A 17583-nucleotide genomic window follows, 5' to 3' on the forward strand; every position below is an offset into this window, starting at 1 on the left:
AACATAGAAATATAAAAATAACTATACACAGACACACACAAACACACGCACAAACATTCCCAGACACATACACTCACATACATACTGTTTCAACAAAAATGTTAAAGAAAGCTTCATAAATATAAACACATACATAATACACGCGCGCACACGCGCGCACACACACATTTTTCTTTATTTGTGTGTTTTTTTAAATATTTAACAAACAATTAAATATTAATATTTGAGTACAATATTTAACAATCGATGAACGATAATACGTTTTTATATCACTTATTTGTTAGTAATTATATTTCCAAAATTGATAAACAACTGAATCTAGGACAGCAGAATTTATTTGAAAAAGGTCGTAACAAAATAAACAAAAAAATAATTAGGTAATAATAATAATAATAACATTAATAATAATGAAAAAAATAATAATAATAATTCGCAATAATAGTTTTAAATAATCTTTTTTACAAACTAATTAAATAAGTTCAGCTACGCATAAAACTCCAAATAGAAAAACATTGCTTAACGTGTTGTTCACAATCATCGTCATCATTATTATCATCATCCTCATCACCATCATTCTCCTCCTCCTCTTCATCATCATCATCATCATAAGTATTATCGTCATCATCATCTTCATCATCATTGTTATCATCAGTTAAGATGATAACAATTGCAACGACAAGGATATTGATAAAATTAATAATAATACGTTAGTATTATTATTATTATTCCAGTTTTTTGCACGTGAGACTGTGGCGATCTACCCACGATGAGGCCTGGATGTTGGAAAGGATAGATGAATGAATGAGTGAATGGATGGATGGATGGATGGATGGATGGATGGATAAATGAATAGATGAATGAATGTATGTGTGTTTGAATGAATAAATAAATGAATTAATAAGTGAACGAATGGATTATAACTAAGCATATAGATGAAAATTGAGAAAACGAATAATTAATAAATGATAAAAGCGAAAAATATTTAGATAGAAAGAAAGAAGAAAAAAAAGACAGAAATGAATAAATAATAGAATGCATATTTGAATTTGCAGAATTCTATGCTCGGCTGGACAGATGGCCTAGTGGTTAAAGTCGCGTGATCTTGTTTCGCAATGACTGGGTTCAAATACGACAAAAGGATCCCCGGCTATTACATGGTGTGATGCTTCGTTCAGCACACCTTCATATAAGCTAATTTATGTGACGCTCATTTCTCAAAACTTTGGAAGAGTGTCTAAGACCTTTAAAATTAAAATAGACTAACTAACTAACTAAATAAATAAACAAATAATGATAATTATTATAATAATAAACTTATTCATTAAAAATCAAAAATATGTAAAAACTAAATAAACATTGACGGATAAATTAATCATAGATAAAAAAAACAAATACTTCTACTATAGAGGTAGTGTAAGAAAGAAGATACATCCGGAAAAACAAATGAAAAAAAAATAAAATGAAAGGGCTAAAAAATAAAAAAACGGCATGGAAAATGGAATAAGGTGGAAGAAGTAGGAAAGAGAAAGGAGCGTGACTCGGAAAAAATTAGTTTAAAAGAGTTAAAACAAGCAGGCGATCATGTGATTAATGATGGCCTTCATTTATTTACCTCGCACAATTCACACATGTAAGCAGTTGTAAGAGAATTTAATGAAAAGAAAATTAACTTCATGGTCCAGCGAGCAAAAAGACACGCACACACACGCACATACACAAACGCACGCACGCACACACACACACACATACACCAACACAAACGGCACAAATTAATGAATGGTTAAACAATTTATTCATTAAACGGACGAATAAATAAATGAATAGATGAGGGAATGGATGAATGAATGGACGAATGGACGAGTGAGATCGACAGAAACAAATGTGTGTTTTTTGCAGAGAAAAACAACACGTAGGAGAATATATATATAACTATATATAAATATACATATAACTTATGTACATACATGTATATGGTACATTAAACCAAAGACGTGAATACTGCATTAGAGAAGGAACGCGAGTTGATGAAGAAAAGATGATGACAGGAATCATATTATGTTGGGCTGGAGTTCAGAAGAAAATGAGGACAGAAATAGAGCTAGATAGATAGATAGATAGATAGATAGATAGATAGATAGATAGATAGATAGATAGATAGATAGATAGATAGATAGATAGATAAGATAGATGGACAATGCATGGGGTTAATAATGTAGTTTGCGTTTAAAAATGAGCAGAAGAAAATGTTTTTACAGGGAATTTCATCGAGTGGGTAGAAAAAGTTGATGGTCTGCTTAATTACTCAGAACGTTTATAATTAGCAACTTTAATGCTAACTCATGTCGTTTGAGAAATTTCTCAATACCTATGACGAGAAAAAGCCGTAACCAAATTTGCAGTTTGAAATTTTCATAAATTTCAAAGAATGCTTTCAAGATAATTTTAAATCAGCTGTCAACGTTGTCCAGATCAGCCACTGACACGTGTATGTGTGTGCAAATAATACACACACACACACACACACACACATACGCACACAAACACGCACACACGCGCACACACAAACATACAAACACATTAAATTTTTTTCTATTCACACATTATCTTATTGACCGATTGAGAACAAAAGGCTATTTTTGTGTCTGACATGCTACATTGCACCGCGTGAATTTCAATTGTGTGAAAATAAACTAAACGAAAAAATTTGAAATAAAAGCGTCAGGCGAATATTTCATTGTAATTCAAGTAAATAAATAGTGGCCTACAATTTCACACTTCTATCAAAATTATTTTTGCACTGCTACATCCATCTTTCACCGTTGCATCCATCACCGTCATATCCAGCTTTCTTAAAATATTAATTCTTCCCCTCTACACTACACTATGTAACCTTTCATTATTTTGTTTTAGAAACGTTTGCAATGAATTAAAAACAACTCAACCAAAAACTTTACTGTTTTTCTGATACTGCTACAACTGCTACTGCCTCTCTATTACTACCCTGACTACTATAACAACAACAACTACTACTGCTGCTGCTTCTTACAATTATAACAACACTGTTATGTCGTTAACATGAAGTATAATAATATTACTTAATGCTAGAATTGAACGATTCTCATGACTAAAGTTATTAGGGAAGTGAATATTTTATAAATACATATACGTTGAAACAACAACAAAAAAATATTTCAGACTAGGAGCGAATGACTTGAAAAATCTCGCTATATCTTTAAAAATATCAATATTAGATACTTGGATAGATAATAAATTAATCTATATAATTTTAATTGATTAATATTTACACACACACACACGCCACACATTTATATATTTATTTATTAATATGAGTAATTTCACAATTAAATTCTGTCTGCTTCACTTTTTAATTTTTCTTGTTAGTGGCTTGGGAGTCATTTATTCGGAACTTCATTAATTGATAATTAATTGTTGTTGTTATTGTTGTTGTTACTGTTGTTGCTGCTGCTGTTGCTGTTGTTGATGTTATTACTGTTGTTGTTGTTGTTCTTTTCTAGTTTTTGTTAGCTATTATTATTGCTAGTTATGTTCGATTATTATTTTTGTCGGTCTTATTTTTAGGAATAATTATTTTTGCCTCAAATTGTTCATTAATAAATTTTTATTATTAAAAATAATTTGTTCATTTTTCTAAATAATTTGTATATCCTTCATTTATTCGTTAAATCTCTTCTTTTTTCTTTCCATTATTCATTCCTTCATTCATTCATGCATTCATTCGTTCATTCTTTCGTTCGATCGTTTGTTTGTTCATTCTTTCGTTCATTCATCCATTTATTTATTTATTCACTACCTCACTCATCACTCACTCCTTCACTCTTTCAACAAGGTAGTAATCGGTAATAATAGTTAAAAAAAGTTAACTCCGTGAGCAAATATAAAAAATCATTTAAATAGATAACAAATCAATATAGAAATGAATAAATAAATAAAATAATCATATATAATTATAATACACAAATACATGTATAAAAGAGATGAATGAAATAAATTATGTTAAATTATGTTAATTTATGTTAACCTGGCACTGGAAGCTGCAGTAGGGGACGGTCCTACAAGCGGAGCAGACGAACTGAGCGGGTTTGCCACAAGCCTCGCATACATGATTGCCAGGCTGAGTTTGTGACGGCACTGTTTGATGTTCAACAACTTCTGGTTTGTGGTTTTCATGAGATGTCGAATGAGGAAGTTTGCCGTAGTTTTCGTTGCAATTTGGGTTGTTGTGGTCATTGTATTTGTTGTCAGAATTGTTGTTGTTGTTACTGTTGTTGTTGCTGCTACTGTTTCCTTCTTGTGTGTAATTATTAGTCTTTGGTGCTGCTTTGATATCTTTGTGCGTTACATTATTTTTGTTGTTGTTGTTGGCAAAGTTATTTTCGTTCACGTGAAAAATTTGGTTGTTACTGCCCAATTGGTTCTCTCTTTCCTTTTTTATGATTTGTTTCACCGTTTCCACGTCAATTTCGCACCGGTTGGAAAGCTTCGTCGCACTGTTCTGACCGACGCTGCTACATTTTCCGAGGTTGTTGCTGTTGGAATTGTTGTTGTAGATGGTTTTCGGTGATTTGGATGCTCTAGAGAGTCTTGCTGAATTGAGATGTGGTGTATGTTTGGCTTGTTCTCTTACAGCAAAGTGACTTTGTTCCATGTGATGCAAGTATTGTAAGTGCTGATCGAGTTGTGGTTGCTGCTGATGTTGTTGACGCTGTTGTTGTTGTTGCTGTTGTTGATGATGATGTTGTATAACTCGATGATGCAACAACGGAATGGAGGACATTTTAGCTGCGTCATGTTGCTTCAGTCTGCTGTTGTAACCAGCACATTTTAGCGAGATGCATTCTAGACATTTGTCTGACTCCGATTCATAAGAGCAGCCGTTCATGATGTCGTTTGGGTTGTTGTGGATGGTGTTGATAGGAAAGTTGATGCTGTTGTTAGTTTTGTGGTTGGTTTGGTTAGTTCTAGTGCTGACGTTTCTATTGACGAGATGATTTTTATCAGCGGCAACAGTGAAGGCACTCGGGGCAGCTACATTTTTTACAGAATCGACAATTTTTCCGTTGGAAACATACACCGACCCGCCATTTCTGAAATCTTTAGCAAGCAGCTGGTTGAAAAGATTATTGTCTGGACATGCGCCGTGTGGCAGGAGACACTTGCTATCGCAACCTGGAGGACACGCGAGTGGAAGAGAGCACTCTTTGCTGCAATTGGGTGGAGCTTGGTTCTGTTGGGGATGGTTCACATCTGTCCGGCATGACGAGTTTTCTACCCTGTTGATAAACAACGATGGCGAATAAGACGCTTGCATCTTGTAAAAAGTTTGCGGGTCGTCAATTTGCGAGGGAAAGGGAAAAGCAGGAGGAAAATTTTTTAGATGAAAATGTTGACTTCTTGAAATATCCAGATATGGAGGTAAATTAGGAATAGGTTGATTGAATACGCCGTATGATTTCATTTTCTTTTTCGGTAGGCTGTTGTTGCTGCTGCTGAAATTGTTGCTTGGAAAAATGTTTCGGTGTTGTTGTAGTTGTTGATGATGTTGGTGTTGTTGTTGTAATAACATTTGTTGTTGTTGTTGATATAATAAGAACTGTTGTTGTTGCTGCTGCTGTTGATGCTGCATGTCATACTGAAGCATGGCGGGATGGGCGAGTTGACTGTCTCTGACAGGATATCCTCCCATTGGAATCATTGTAGGAATGGGATTGACATAGTGTCCTGGATTGTGTTGGGAGTGATGCTGCTCAGGAATACGTTTTGTTGGAATAATAAAATTATTTGAAGGGCAACTGTTGCTACTGACAACGATGTTTTTGCGTCTACTGCTGATGTTAATTTTTTCCAGACACGTTTTTTTAAGGTTGGCTGTGAACGTTTCAAAGTCAACCGAGTTCGGTGAAAAAGATCGCTTCGATAAAATTTTGGAGGATCCATTCGAACGCTCATTCTGGTTGCCGGGGGGATATTTTAGATAAAAATCGTTTCCTTGGAATTTAATTTGTCTAGAATAAATTGTTTCAGCATCTATGATGTTAATGTTATTTGGCGGCATTAGGCAGTGGGACGGGAATGGGAATGTTCTGGATGATGGGATTGACAGTGAAGGTGATCTGATTGCTTCGTGAAATGGAACACCGCCGATACCAGTTTTTGTACTGATCTGTGAATTTGCTGGAGATTTTGTTGGAATGGTGTTTTGTTGGTTGTCGCTGCAGCATTGGAGACATGAATATTCAACATCTGTCGGCAAGTGGGATGGCTGAGGAAGGCAACGATTTGAATGGGGGCTCTGTTTAGGTGAATGTTGATAGTGTTGTAGTTTTTGTTGAGGTTGCTGTTGTTGTTTGTTATGTGGTTTTTCTGTTTGCGCATATAGCTGTTGTTGTTTATTTTGTTGATGATGTTGTTTTCTTTGTTGTATATGTTGCTGTTGATCATGTTGTTGTTGTTGTTTGTCCTGTTGTAATTCTGGATGTTGTTGTTCCGAATGATAGTCTTGTTGGTAGGTTATTTGACCAGAGGACAACATCAGAGCCTTCCTCTGTTGTGACAGACGAGGACTGAGCAGTGAAATGTGGTCGTCGTTGTTGACGTTGTTGCATCTAACTGTTTTGTTGTTTTTTTCGTGGAATTCTGTTTTGAATTTTTTTTGGTTAAAAGTATCCATGCTGTTGACGCAGTTGGATTTGCTGATCTGCACGCAAGAGGCCGAATTTGATGTTGCGGTTGGTGCTGTTGTTGGTGATGCAATTAATGTAATTGATGTTGTTCCTGTTGTCGTTGTTGTATCGTTGCAAGTTGTTTCAATTTTTCTTTTTCGACCGCTCTCTTTGAAGTTACTGCTGCTGCTTCTTTCGGTGGTGCAACTTGTAGTGGCTTTCCCATTGTTGTTGTTATTGTTGTTGTTGTTGTTGTTGTTATTGTTAGCTTCACAGATATCAATGCCATCTTTGTTGAAAACACTGTTCACTCTTCCATTGAGGATGTCCATAACTTTGACGCTTGAGCTGCCACCACTGACGATTTCACAAACGTCGATGACGTCATCGTTGTCGTTGAGATCCCCTTTTTTGGCCATGGTCTCATTATCTTCCGAACCATTTCCGTTCAAATTCAAACTGTCATTGTTACTGATATTATCCGTTAAATCGATAAAACTTGCCTCGTTTCTCAGTTTGGGTCGGTATGTTGCATCTGGCGATATATCGATCACCAAATTATTCTGACCCAAGCAACTATCGTCATCATTTTTTTCAAGCTTAATAAATTTTAATCTGACATTGTTATCATCATCATCATCATCATTCTCACAATCGTCAATTCTGACGTAGTCGGTAACATTTGGCGCGTTGTAATTTGAGATGGAATTGTTGGGATAGAAGGGGATGGCAAGCAGGGATGTGAGCAGGCGGTTTGGCAATTGTCGGTTATACGATTCCAGAATATCGGCGGATCGTGATCTGTACGGCGGAAGTTTTCTTTTCAACTGTGATGATGATGATAACGACGACGACGATGATGATGGCAATGATGATGAAGCTGGATGCTGGAATGATGATGACGACAACGACGCTGGTGGTGACGACGATGATGACGGAAGTGATGATGGGGACGTTGGAGACGCTGATAATGTTGATGTTGATGAGGTCAGTAAGAATGACGGCGATGATGGTGAAAACATAGGTGACTGTTGTTGTTGTTGTAGAAGTTGTTGTTGTTGTTGTTGTAGAAGTTGTTGTTGTTGTTGTTGTTGTAGAAGTTGTTGTTGTTGTTGTTGTTGTTGTAGAAGATGTTGTTGTTGTTGTTGTTTTTGTTGATGAAGTTGTGGTTGTCCACCTGATGGTGACATTTTTGGTGATTTTGTTTTTGATGCTGGGTCACCTAATAATGCTGTGATAAACGACAAGTTACAACAATCACATACACATCTATAATCACATACACAACAACAATCACACATACACAACAACCAATCATACATACACATCAACAATCACACATACACATCAACCAATCACACATACACAACAACCAATCACACATACACATCAACAATCACACATACACATCAACCAATCATACATACACATAAACCAATCATAAATACACATCAGTAATCACACATATTTATCAAACAATCACACATACATAACAACAACTACATACACATCAACAATTACATACATATTAACAACAAATACACACAAATACATACACTCATACACACAACAACATCAACAAACTAACATACAATCAATGCATAAAGATACAACAACACATATACACACAACAACAACACCTTCATAAACACATACACAACACCTTCATAAACACATACACTCATACACACAATAACATCAACAAACTAACATACAATCCATGCATAAAGATAAAACAACACACACACATACACAAAACACCTTCATAAACACATACAACAATACCTTCATAAACACATACATATATACACACATACATATATACACACATACATATAACAAAACACACATACATATAACAAAACACACATCAACACACGCACACATACAAAATGACTACAAGACACGATGCTAAGAATGAAGGCATCTAACCTGTTAAAAATTTGAATTTATAACAACTTCAATCATTGAATTCCAATGCAAAAAATTTGTTCGATAATATTTTCATCAATGTATTTTAGTAAAAAAACTGTTGTAATTGAAGGAATATTGATATAAATAATATTTATAATAACATAACAAATAAGGATAATAATAATAATGACGATAATATAATGATTAACGATTAATCTAACCTTCGTCAGTTAGTTCAAGATTTAGAGAGGTCATATCAGAAAAATATGGTAGGATGTTGTTGTTATTGTTGTTGTTGTTGTTATTGATGTGTCTATTGTTGTTGTTGTTGTAATCGATATCTATGTTGCTGTTGCTGATGTCTATGTTGATGTTACTGGTGTATACGTTGTTGTTTTTGATGTCTTTTTTGATGATGTCACCGACTATATTATCGCCAAGAAAGTTTTTGCTGTTGTATTTCTTGACGTTGTCATCAATTATGATGTTATCGTTGATGTCATTGCGGATCATGATTAAATTATTCTCTGCAGAGATTTCGTTGTTAGATATGTAACTACTCTCGTTGTTATCGATGTTATTGTGGTTGTTGTTGTGGTTGTTGTTGCTGTTGTTGTTGTTAATGTTGTAGTAGTTGTTAATGTTGTTGATATCCATGTGACTAATAAAGTATTTGGTACCTTTAATTGTGTCAAATGAATCCTTTTCAACATCGCTTAGTTGCTTTTCATGTTCGCTGGTGATATTGTTAAGCGTGAAGATACGTTTGTTAGACAATGCTATGTTGATGTTGTTGCTGTTGTTGATGTTTGTGTTGAAGTTGTTGTTATAAACGTTGTTGGCGTCAATAAAATTAGTATTGTGGTTCTCTTTTCCGTCATCTATTGCAATTAAATTAGGAAGAGTCAAGCCGTGGGTATCTCTTTTTGCTGTTGTTGTTGTTGCTGCTTCTTCAGCTGCTGCTGCTGCTGTTGATGTTGAAGTTGTTGTCATTGTTGTTGATGTGTTTAATGTTTTGGCTGAAAAGGTGGTTTCAGTCTTGGTAATAACGGCAGAGGTTTCAGTGAAACTGATTGTAGTATTTGTTGTAGTAGTTGAAGCCATAGCAGTCGTTGTCGTTGGTCCGTATTTTAAATTTTGACATCTTCTGATATTTTCGTAATTTAGGGTGACGTCATTTTGTGAAGATTTTATTGACAAATTAATCGGTTTGCTTTCATCCTCGTTGAAAAGTTCCGTCTCTAATGGATTGAATGGAATTGTTGAAAAAGATGATGATGATGATGTTGTTGTCGGTAATAATGTTAATGATGTTGGTAATGGCAAGGATAATTTTGTTGTTGTTGTCGTCGGCAAAGTTGATGCTGTAGTTTCAGAATTAGTTTTTGAGACAACTGATGTTTTCCGTTTTGTTGTTGTTGTTGTTGATGATGATGCTTTTGTTGCTGTTAAGTTGCATGTTGCTGGAGATTTTGTTGTAGCTGTAGTTGTTGTCGAGTTGGATGCTGTTGTTTGTTGTTGATTTCCGGTTCTAATTTTCGGAATGATAATTTTCAACTTGGAAACCAGCCTGCCAGCAGCCGGCGACGAAGATGCAAGAGGTTTCGTGTGGCGTTTCGTGGCGTTGGCCAATTTTTTGGTCGTGGAGAGTTTCCTTGATGGTTTGGTGAACTGTGTCGCCAGTTTGGTTGCCGAACGTTTGGCTATTTTTTTCAGTGGAGATGGTGTGGCCGGAATGGTTGGCAGTGTGTTTGAGTTGGTGGAAGTAGGAGCCCGAGTTGGATTACCATAATCCGATTTTGGTGAGAACGAAGGAGAGGATGATGGTGAAAGACGTGGCGATGGTGATGAATTCGACGATGGTGATAAACGTAGCGATGGTGACGAGGGCAGGGATAGCGTTTTCGAAAATGGTGACGAAGGTGATGAGAAAAATATTCTGTTGATGACGACCTCAGGAATGTCGTAGTTGGTGGCAAATTTGTCAAGAACATTTACGTCACAATTATTATTGTAAATATTATTATCATTATCAATATTATCATTATTATTATTATCATTATTATTTTTATTATTACTATTATTATTATTATCTTCAATGCTTTTGTTTTTGTGCCTAGAAAAATTGTTAGCTACACTGAAACTGTTGTCATTACGGCGCTGTTTGAAGCTCATTTTAATGGCAACGTTTGATGGCTACTCTGAAAATTATCATACTGGACAAACACTTTATAAATTGTCTTATTGTTTGTTGTGCTGTTATTGTTGTTGTTGTTGTTGTTGTTGTTGTTGTCGTTGTTTACGGGTTATCAGACTCGTCAAATTTTCAAAAATTATACTTTGGTCGGCTCTGTAATTTTTATTTCCAATGAAATTTTTGTCGCTTAACAACGTTTCGTTCCGTTCCGTGTTTATTTGTTACCAAAGTTATTAATTTGAATAGTTCTGAATATAACAGACAATAATAACAAAATATAGCAAATATAATAATTTATTATTAACATCGAGATAACTGAGAACAACAACAACAACGGCAACGTCACAACAAACAACAACACAACACAACAAACATTAACAACAACAGACAACAACAACAACAACACAACAAACAACAACACAACAAACAACAACAACACAACAAACAACAACACAACAAACAACAACACAACAAACAACAACAACATCATTTACACCAATAATACTAACAAACAAATGTGATGAAACTTCAATTATTATCCTCACTAAATGTAACCAAATAAAAAAATTAAATTCTGCGTAGGTCATCTGGTGCCTCTGAAATTTTTTTTAACAATACATCATCTCAATGGACTTATAACGCTTATAACTTATATGCATATCTATGCATAGGTAGATATATATATATATACATATATACATATACGCATACATTTACATACTTCATAATGTATGTATATTATATACAATTATATATATATATATAATTGTAAGTAAAGTGTGTGTGTGTATATGTGTGTGTTTGTGTGTGTATTTATGTTTATATGTTTATATTTATTTATTTATATTTACATTTATATAGGATATAATGTGTGTGTATATATGTATAGTTATTTAAATTGACATACAATCAGAAGAAATACAGCCGACGTATATAAGAAGCGCTATACACAGAGACCGTCTATCATTCATCACCTGCGTGTCATGCGTTTAAAGTACCGTATAATTGTTGTTGCGAGACCCACCTGCTACAAGCTGCTGGTCTGGTTGAGGTGGTTGCGAGACCGACCTACTACATGTTGCTGGCCTGGTTGAGGCGGTTACTAGACCTACCTGCTACATGTTGCTGGCCTGGTTGAGGCGGTTGCTAGACCCACCAGCTACATGTTGCTGGCCGGATTGAGGCGGTTGCGAGACCTACCTAGTACATGTTGCAGGTCTGGTTGAGGCGATGCGAGACTCAATTGCTACATGTTGATGGTCTAATTGAGGCGGTTGCGAGGTGGTTGCGAGGTATCATTGAAGTTGCACATGCATGTATGAGGTTCGCGTGTATGTAAGAATGTGCGTGTATCTAGGGATGTCGTTGTATGCGATAAATTAAATAGCCTATGATGTTTGGTGGAACATCAATATAAATTTAGAAAATATTTTTGGCGCTAACATTTTTGTCAAAATTTATTTCTTTGTTTCACTCTTAATGTCAACGTTTATGCTCACACACTCACTCACACATACATACACACACACATACTCACACACACACACTCACACACCAATCTTTAGAAATTACATTCCAGGGTAAACAACAGTGACCACTTCCAAGAGACATGGATGCGAGATCATCAACTCCAGAAACACCAGCAACATTTCTTGACAAAAAAATGACGCCCATAAAATAATTGACTTACAAAATCATTAAATGCTGAATCAAAAATTTGACCGCCCCTCAAACCAAACCAATCGTATCATTCTTCCGACTTTACAACATACTTGCAGCTAAACCGTTTTTGTACTTCGAGGCAGAAAAATAAAAATAAAATGGTCGCATTCACCTTTTTGGTCATTTTATTGAAAAGTTAAAAATTGAACTGCAAATGAGTTGTTGTGAGGATGTTGTAAAGTTGTTGTGAAGGAGGAGTTGCAAATAATTTGCGTTTGTTGGCCTTCAACTCTTTTCCGATGGTGGAAAAAGCATTGACCCTCGACGAAATAAAACATCGATAAGATTTTTTACGTCAGCGGTTAGACTGCTACACTGTCTTACCAGGAGTCGAACTGAATGAAAACTTTGCTTCAAGAGCAAAGGCATTGCGAGAAAGGAAGAGATGATTACTTCCTTGCCATCTTTTCCTTATTTTTCATCCTCATAGATGTCTATTCATATGGTTGTCGTGTCTTGGTTGTAAATGCTAAAAGTGGTCAGTGGTCACTTTGTGGTCACTTTGTTGCACACCGGTCAGTTATTTTGATATCCCATATAAACTTCAGGAAGTAGTTGCATTGTGATATGTATACGTGAGTTTGTCTGTGTGTTCTGTGTGTGTGTTTGTGTATGTGTGTGTGTAGCACGTGTGTGTATGTATTAATTATAGAGACAGCTTATACTTACGAATGCCAATTGCACATCGTACCGGTAGACATCATCAAGCATGAAAGATTATACATTATAATGTTTTCATAAATTCATTGAAACAGAAGTCGATTCAATGTTTAATGATTAAAGCTTAATAGAGCCGACAGTTTGAAATGAATAATCAATAAAATATATATCAATCAACCTATTTTTGGCCATCCATCCATCCATCTATCCATTCATTCGTTATTTATTTTATTCATCCGTACAACCAGCTAATTCTATGTGCATCTGTTGACGAAATTATTCATTTGTTCGTTCATTCATTCATTCATTCATTCATTCGTTCGTTCGTTCGTTCGTTCATTCATTCATTCGTTCATCGTTGGTGATTTGTTTTTAAATGGTTAATTATCATCATCACATCTGTTATCATCATCATCACATCTGTTATCATCATTATCAACAACACATCTGCCATCACATCTGTCATCATCATCATCCTCAACATCATCACGTCAATCATCATTGAAATTTTTATCAATTTATCCGTTTCGCATAACACAATGTTTTCAAAAAATAATTGCTGAAAATATTGACGTATCATAAATATAACACAGACATATATATAGAATTATAGAATATTATAGAATTTATAGAATATTGTAAAAATATATATATATATATATATATATATATATATATATATAATAGACGCTTTAAACTAATTTAAGATGTCTATGATATATATATATATATATATATATATATATTATTAACCTCAATATATATATATTTATATATATATATATTATTAACCTCAATATATATATATATATATATATATATATATATATATATAAAACGAAATACAAACATGTTAACGCCAAACCTTCGGTAGAATTTATAGAATATTGTAAAAATTATGGTCTATTACCAACATATATATATATATACATATATTGTATCATTCATTCATTTATACATAAATTTATACAAATTATATACATACGTACATACTTATAATACTCCTAAATAAAAATGTAAAATTATTTATTTACAAATCAATAAAATATGGATTAAATAATTAAAAAATAGAATGAAGAAAAAAAATCGAAATCATGATAGGCTGTCGGATGGATGACAGCAGATTACAACAACAACAAAAACAGCAACAACAACAACAAGATACATGGATGGACGGACGAACGGACAGACAGACAGAATGATAGACAGACGATGGTGATGATGATGATGATGATGATGATGACAGGATAAGGGCGTCGGGCGTAAGGTTATTAGTAATGGTGGAGATTCATCATCATAACATGGTGTCGATAGAATTTTTTGAATAAATGTCAGTGGGATGATGATAAAAATAAAAATAGAAAACTTACTTAGCGAAAGAAATTCACAATTCACAATTCGTTTATTCATCAAAACAATGAAAACAAAATGAAATAATTTATAAATGGCACGCGTTTTAAAATACGTAAAGCAAACGAATGAACGAAGAAATGAATGAGTGAGTGAGTGAGTGAGTGAGTGAGTGAGTGAGTGAATGAGTGAATGAATGGATGAATGAATGAATGAATGAACGAACGAACGAACGAATGAATGAACGAACGAATGAAAGAACGAACGACCGAGCGAACGAATGAACAAACAAATGAATTAATTAATGAAATAAAGAATGAATTAATGAAATAAAAAATGGATGAACGAATGAATGAATGAGTGAATAAATGAATGAGTGACAGTTTGTTTGGTCAATCAATCATTTTGATCAGAGTTTATTATATTTCAATTGCGAAAATATTATGTTATTAAACAACGAGTTTATCTCGATACTAATATTTGCTAACCAGGTCAGTCTTTTATAAAGTAATAAAATAATTATTTACTGACATTTTTTTTCTTTAAAATCTTATTTCAAAGAAATACATCCACAAATTCTTATAACATCACGTGACGTCACATTACGTACGATACAATCATTATCATAATTTACTACCGTTTATGTTTTTGAATAAACTTTCCTTGAAATTCATCATGGTCATCGTCGTCGTCGTCGTCATTTCTGTCCTCATCATTATCATCACCATTCAAATGTTAAAATCTTCATTCTTGTGATCGCTTGACATCGCAGCTATCATCATCATCATCACCATCATCATCACTATCATCATCATCACCATCACCATCATCATCATCATCACTAAATCATATCATTATCAACATCATTATCATCACAACAAAAACTACTACTACTATCATCACCACCACACAACTACTACTACCGCCACCACCAGCCCGACCACAACGCTCGTCGACAAATGATTTACATGTTAGCGCATAAACAGCGCAGTGTTTCTCTGAACAAATTGAAATTCCTCTTCAAATTTTTCTCTCTCCCTCCTTCTCATCCTCTTCCTCTTTTTTTTCATTCTTTCCATCTTTTAACTCTCGCTTTCTCGCGTTTTCTCTTATATATACTTTCTTCAACAATCTCTCTCTCTCTCTCTCTCTCTCTCTCTCTCCATAAATTCTTTGATTCTCAAATGTCTCTTATTTTTCGCTTCCTCATCCACTTTCTTTTTCTTCATCATTTTCAATCCCTTCCTTTCTTTGTCTTATTTTAGTTCTCTCTTTTTTTCTCTCTCTCTTTCTCCCTTTCTCTCTCTCCCGCTGTCTTAGCGATTTCTTGAGAAAACATCGGCTCAGAAAACAAGCCCTGTGTTTCTTAATAGAGACGCTTGCTGCTAGATTTAATTACAGGCAGAATGATGAGGATGATGAAGAAGAAGATGATGATGAAGAAGATGATGATGAAGTTGATGACGATGAAGAAGTAGATAATGATAAAGATGACGAGAATGATGAAAAAGAAGACGATGATGAAGATGGTGAAGAAGAAGTTAATAATGATGAAGATGATGAGGAGGAAGAAGATGATGATAATAAAAATGAAGGAAAAGATGATGATGAAGAAGATGACGGTGAAAAAGAAGATGAGAATGAAAAAGAAGAAGATGATGATATGGTACTGGTAATTTTGATAGAGAAGAAGGATTATGATAATAAGGACAGTGATGTGAATTAAGTAGCAACAACGTTAATCTCACTTCTAATTACATACACAGATAATGATAATAATAATAACGACTTACGGATATCACATACGGATATCATATCACGTCATATACGGATGGATAGATTGGGCAACAATGATGATATAGTAGGTGATGATGTCAACGATAAGAGTAAAGATGACATGAGTGATGAGTGACTAATGATGACACGACGTTGAGGACAGCAGTGGGCGCGCTCTAACAGAGCCATACCAAAAAGTTTTTCCTAGTGACAATTTCTGTCTCTGGCTGTTTACAGTGCGGGTATTAGTAGTAGTAGTAGTAGTAGTAGTAATAATAATAATAATAATAATAATAATAATAATAATAATAATAATAATAATAATAATAGAAATGTGATGTGATGATGTTATGATGATAATAATGATGATGATTTCGATAAGGCGGAGTAACTAACGACGAAAATGATTTTGCTTCAGATGATGCATTGAAGATGATGATACGAATTAAAGATTGAAATAAAGTTAACCACAACCTGACGACATCATCACGAGCACGATCATCATAACGTTTTTAAAATTGATAATGATATTATGATAATAAATATAAAATCTACAACGATGATGACGACGAAGACGACAAGACAGGTCGAAATTAATAAATTTAGATCATGTAAAATCGATAGTGAGAGGATAGTAGCGTGCCTTTCAAACGTGCATAACTAAGATTTCGAGGTAAGCAGACAAGAAGGCCGATCTCATCATACATCGTCATCGTCCTGCTACTGTGTGGCTATTTACATACATTCGAATCAATTTCCTTCATTTTTACATTCTAGCCTGCAACATGCGGATGAAAAAAAATGAGTCAATCAACCAGCCAACCAACCAACATAGCAACCAGTCGAAGCCTGTATACAAAGTACAAAACCATTCAACCGACCAGCCAGCCATCAACCAACTAGCTGGTAAACAACGAACATCAATTAGTATTACATTTCAAGTCGTCAATCACTCAGAACAATTAACAAACATCTAATCATACAATCAATCACTTGAATGGTCATTTTGTCAATCAAATTATCATAAAATCAACTAGTCAACCTACCAATCAACCAAACAACCAACCAACCAACAAACCTGATGAACAATAGTTTCATTGTTATTCGCGATAATTCAAGAAAGAAGAAAAAAACAGACGAACATCAGAAACGAAAAAAAGGAGATCTTAAAAATTTAAACTTTACCGAGAAGTTATCGCTGCTCGGTGCGTTTCATAAAAATCATCATCATCATCACCACATTGTCATCATCATCATCACCAC

At 34.4% G+C, this 17583-nt stretch overlaps 2 protein-coding genes across 2 annotated transcripts in view; both read right to left on the bottom strand.

Annotated features, from left to right (window-relative positions):
- Positions 1–4045: 4045 nt before the first annotated feature.
- On the bottom strand, positions 4046–10790 carry HELRODRAFT_165256 (hypothetical protein; the record flags this gene model as incomplete). The annotated part of the gene is made up of 2 exons (XM_009031102.1): positions 4046–7878; positions 8837–10790. 2 exons carry the CDS (start codon positions 10788–10790, stop codon positions 4046–4048), a joined length of 5787 nt encoding a protein of 1928 aa, XP_009029350.1.
- A 6132-nt stretch (positions 10791–16922) lies between these two features.
- The window catches only part of HELRODRAFT_189679 (hypothetical protein), a gene marked incomplete at its 3' end in the record, with an annotated part of 6958 nt that continues 6297 nt past the window's right edge, over positions 16923–17583 (bottom strand). Inside the window, exon 15 of the mRNA XM_009031103.1 lies at positions 16923–17051. Coding sequence (XP_009029351.1) covers positions 16923–17051 — 129 coding nt within the window. The remainder of the gene's footprint in view (positions 17052–17583) is intronic.

This window comes from Helobdella robusta, assembly GCF_000326865.2.
Source record: "Helobdella robusta unplaced genomic scaffold HELROscaffold_7, whole genome shotgun sequence".
Taxonomy (NCBI): Eukaryota; Metazoa; Annelida; class Clitellata; order Rhynchobdellida; family Glossiphoniidae; genus Helobdella; species Helobdella robusta.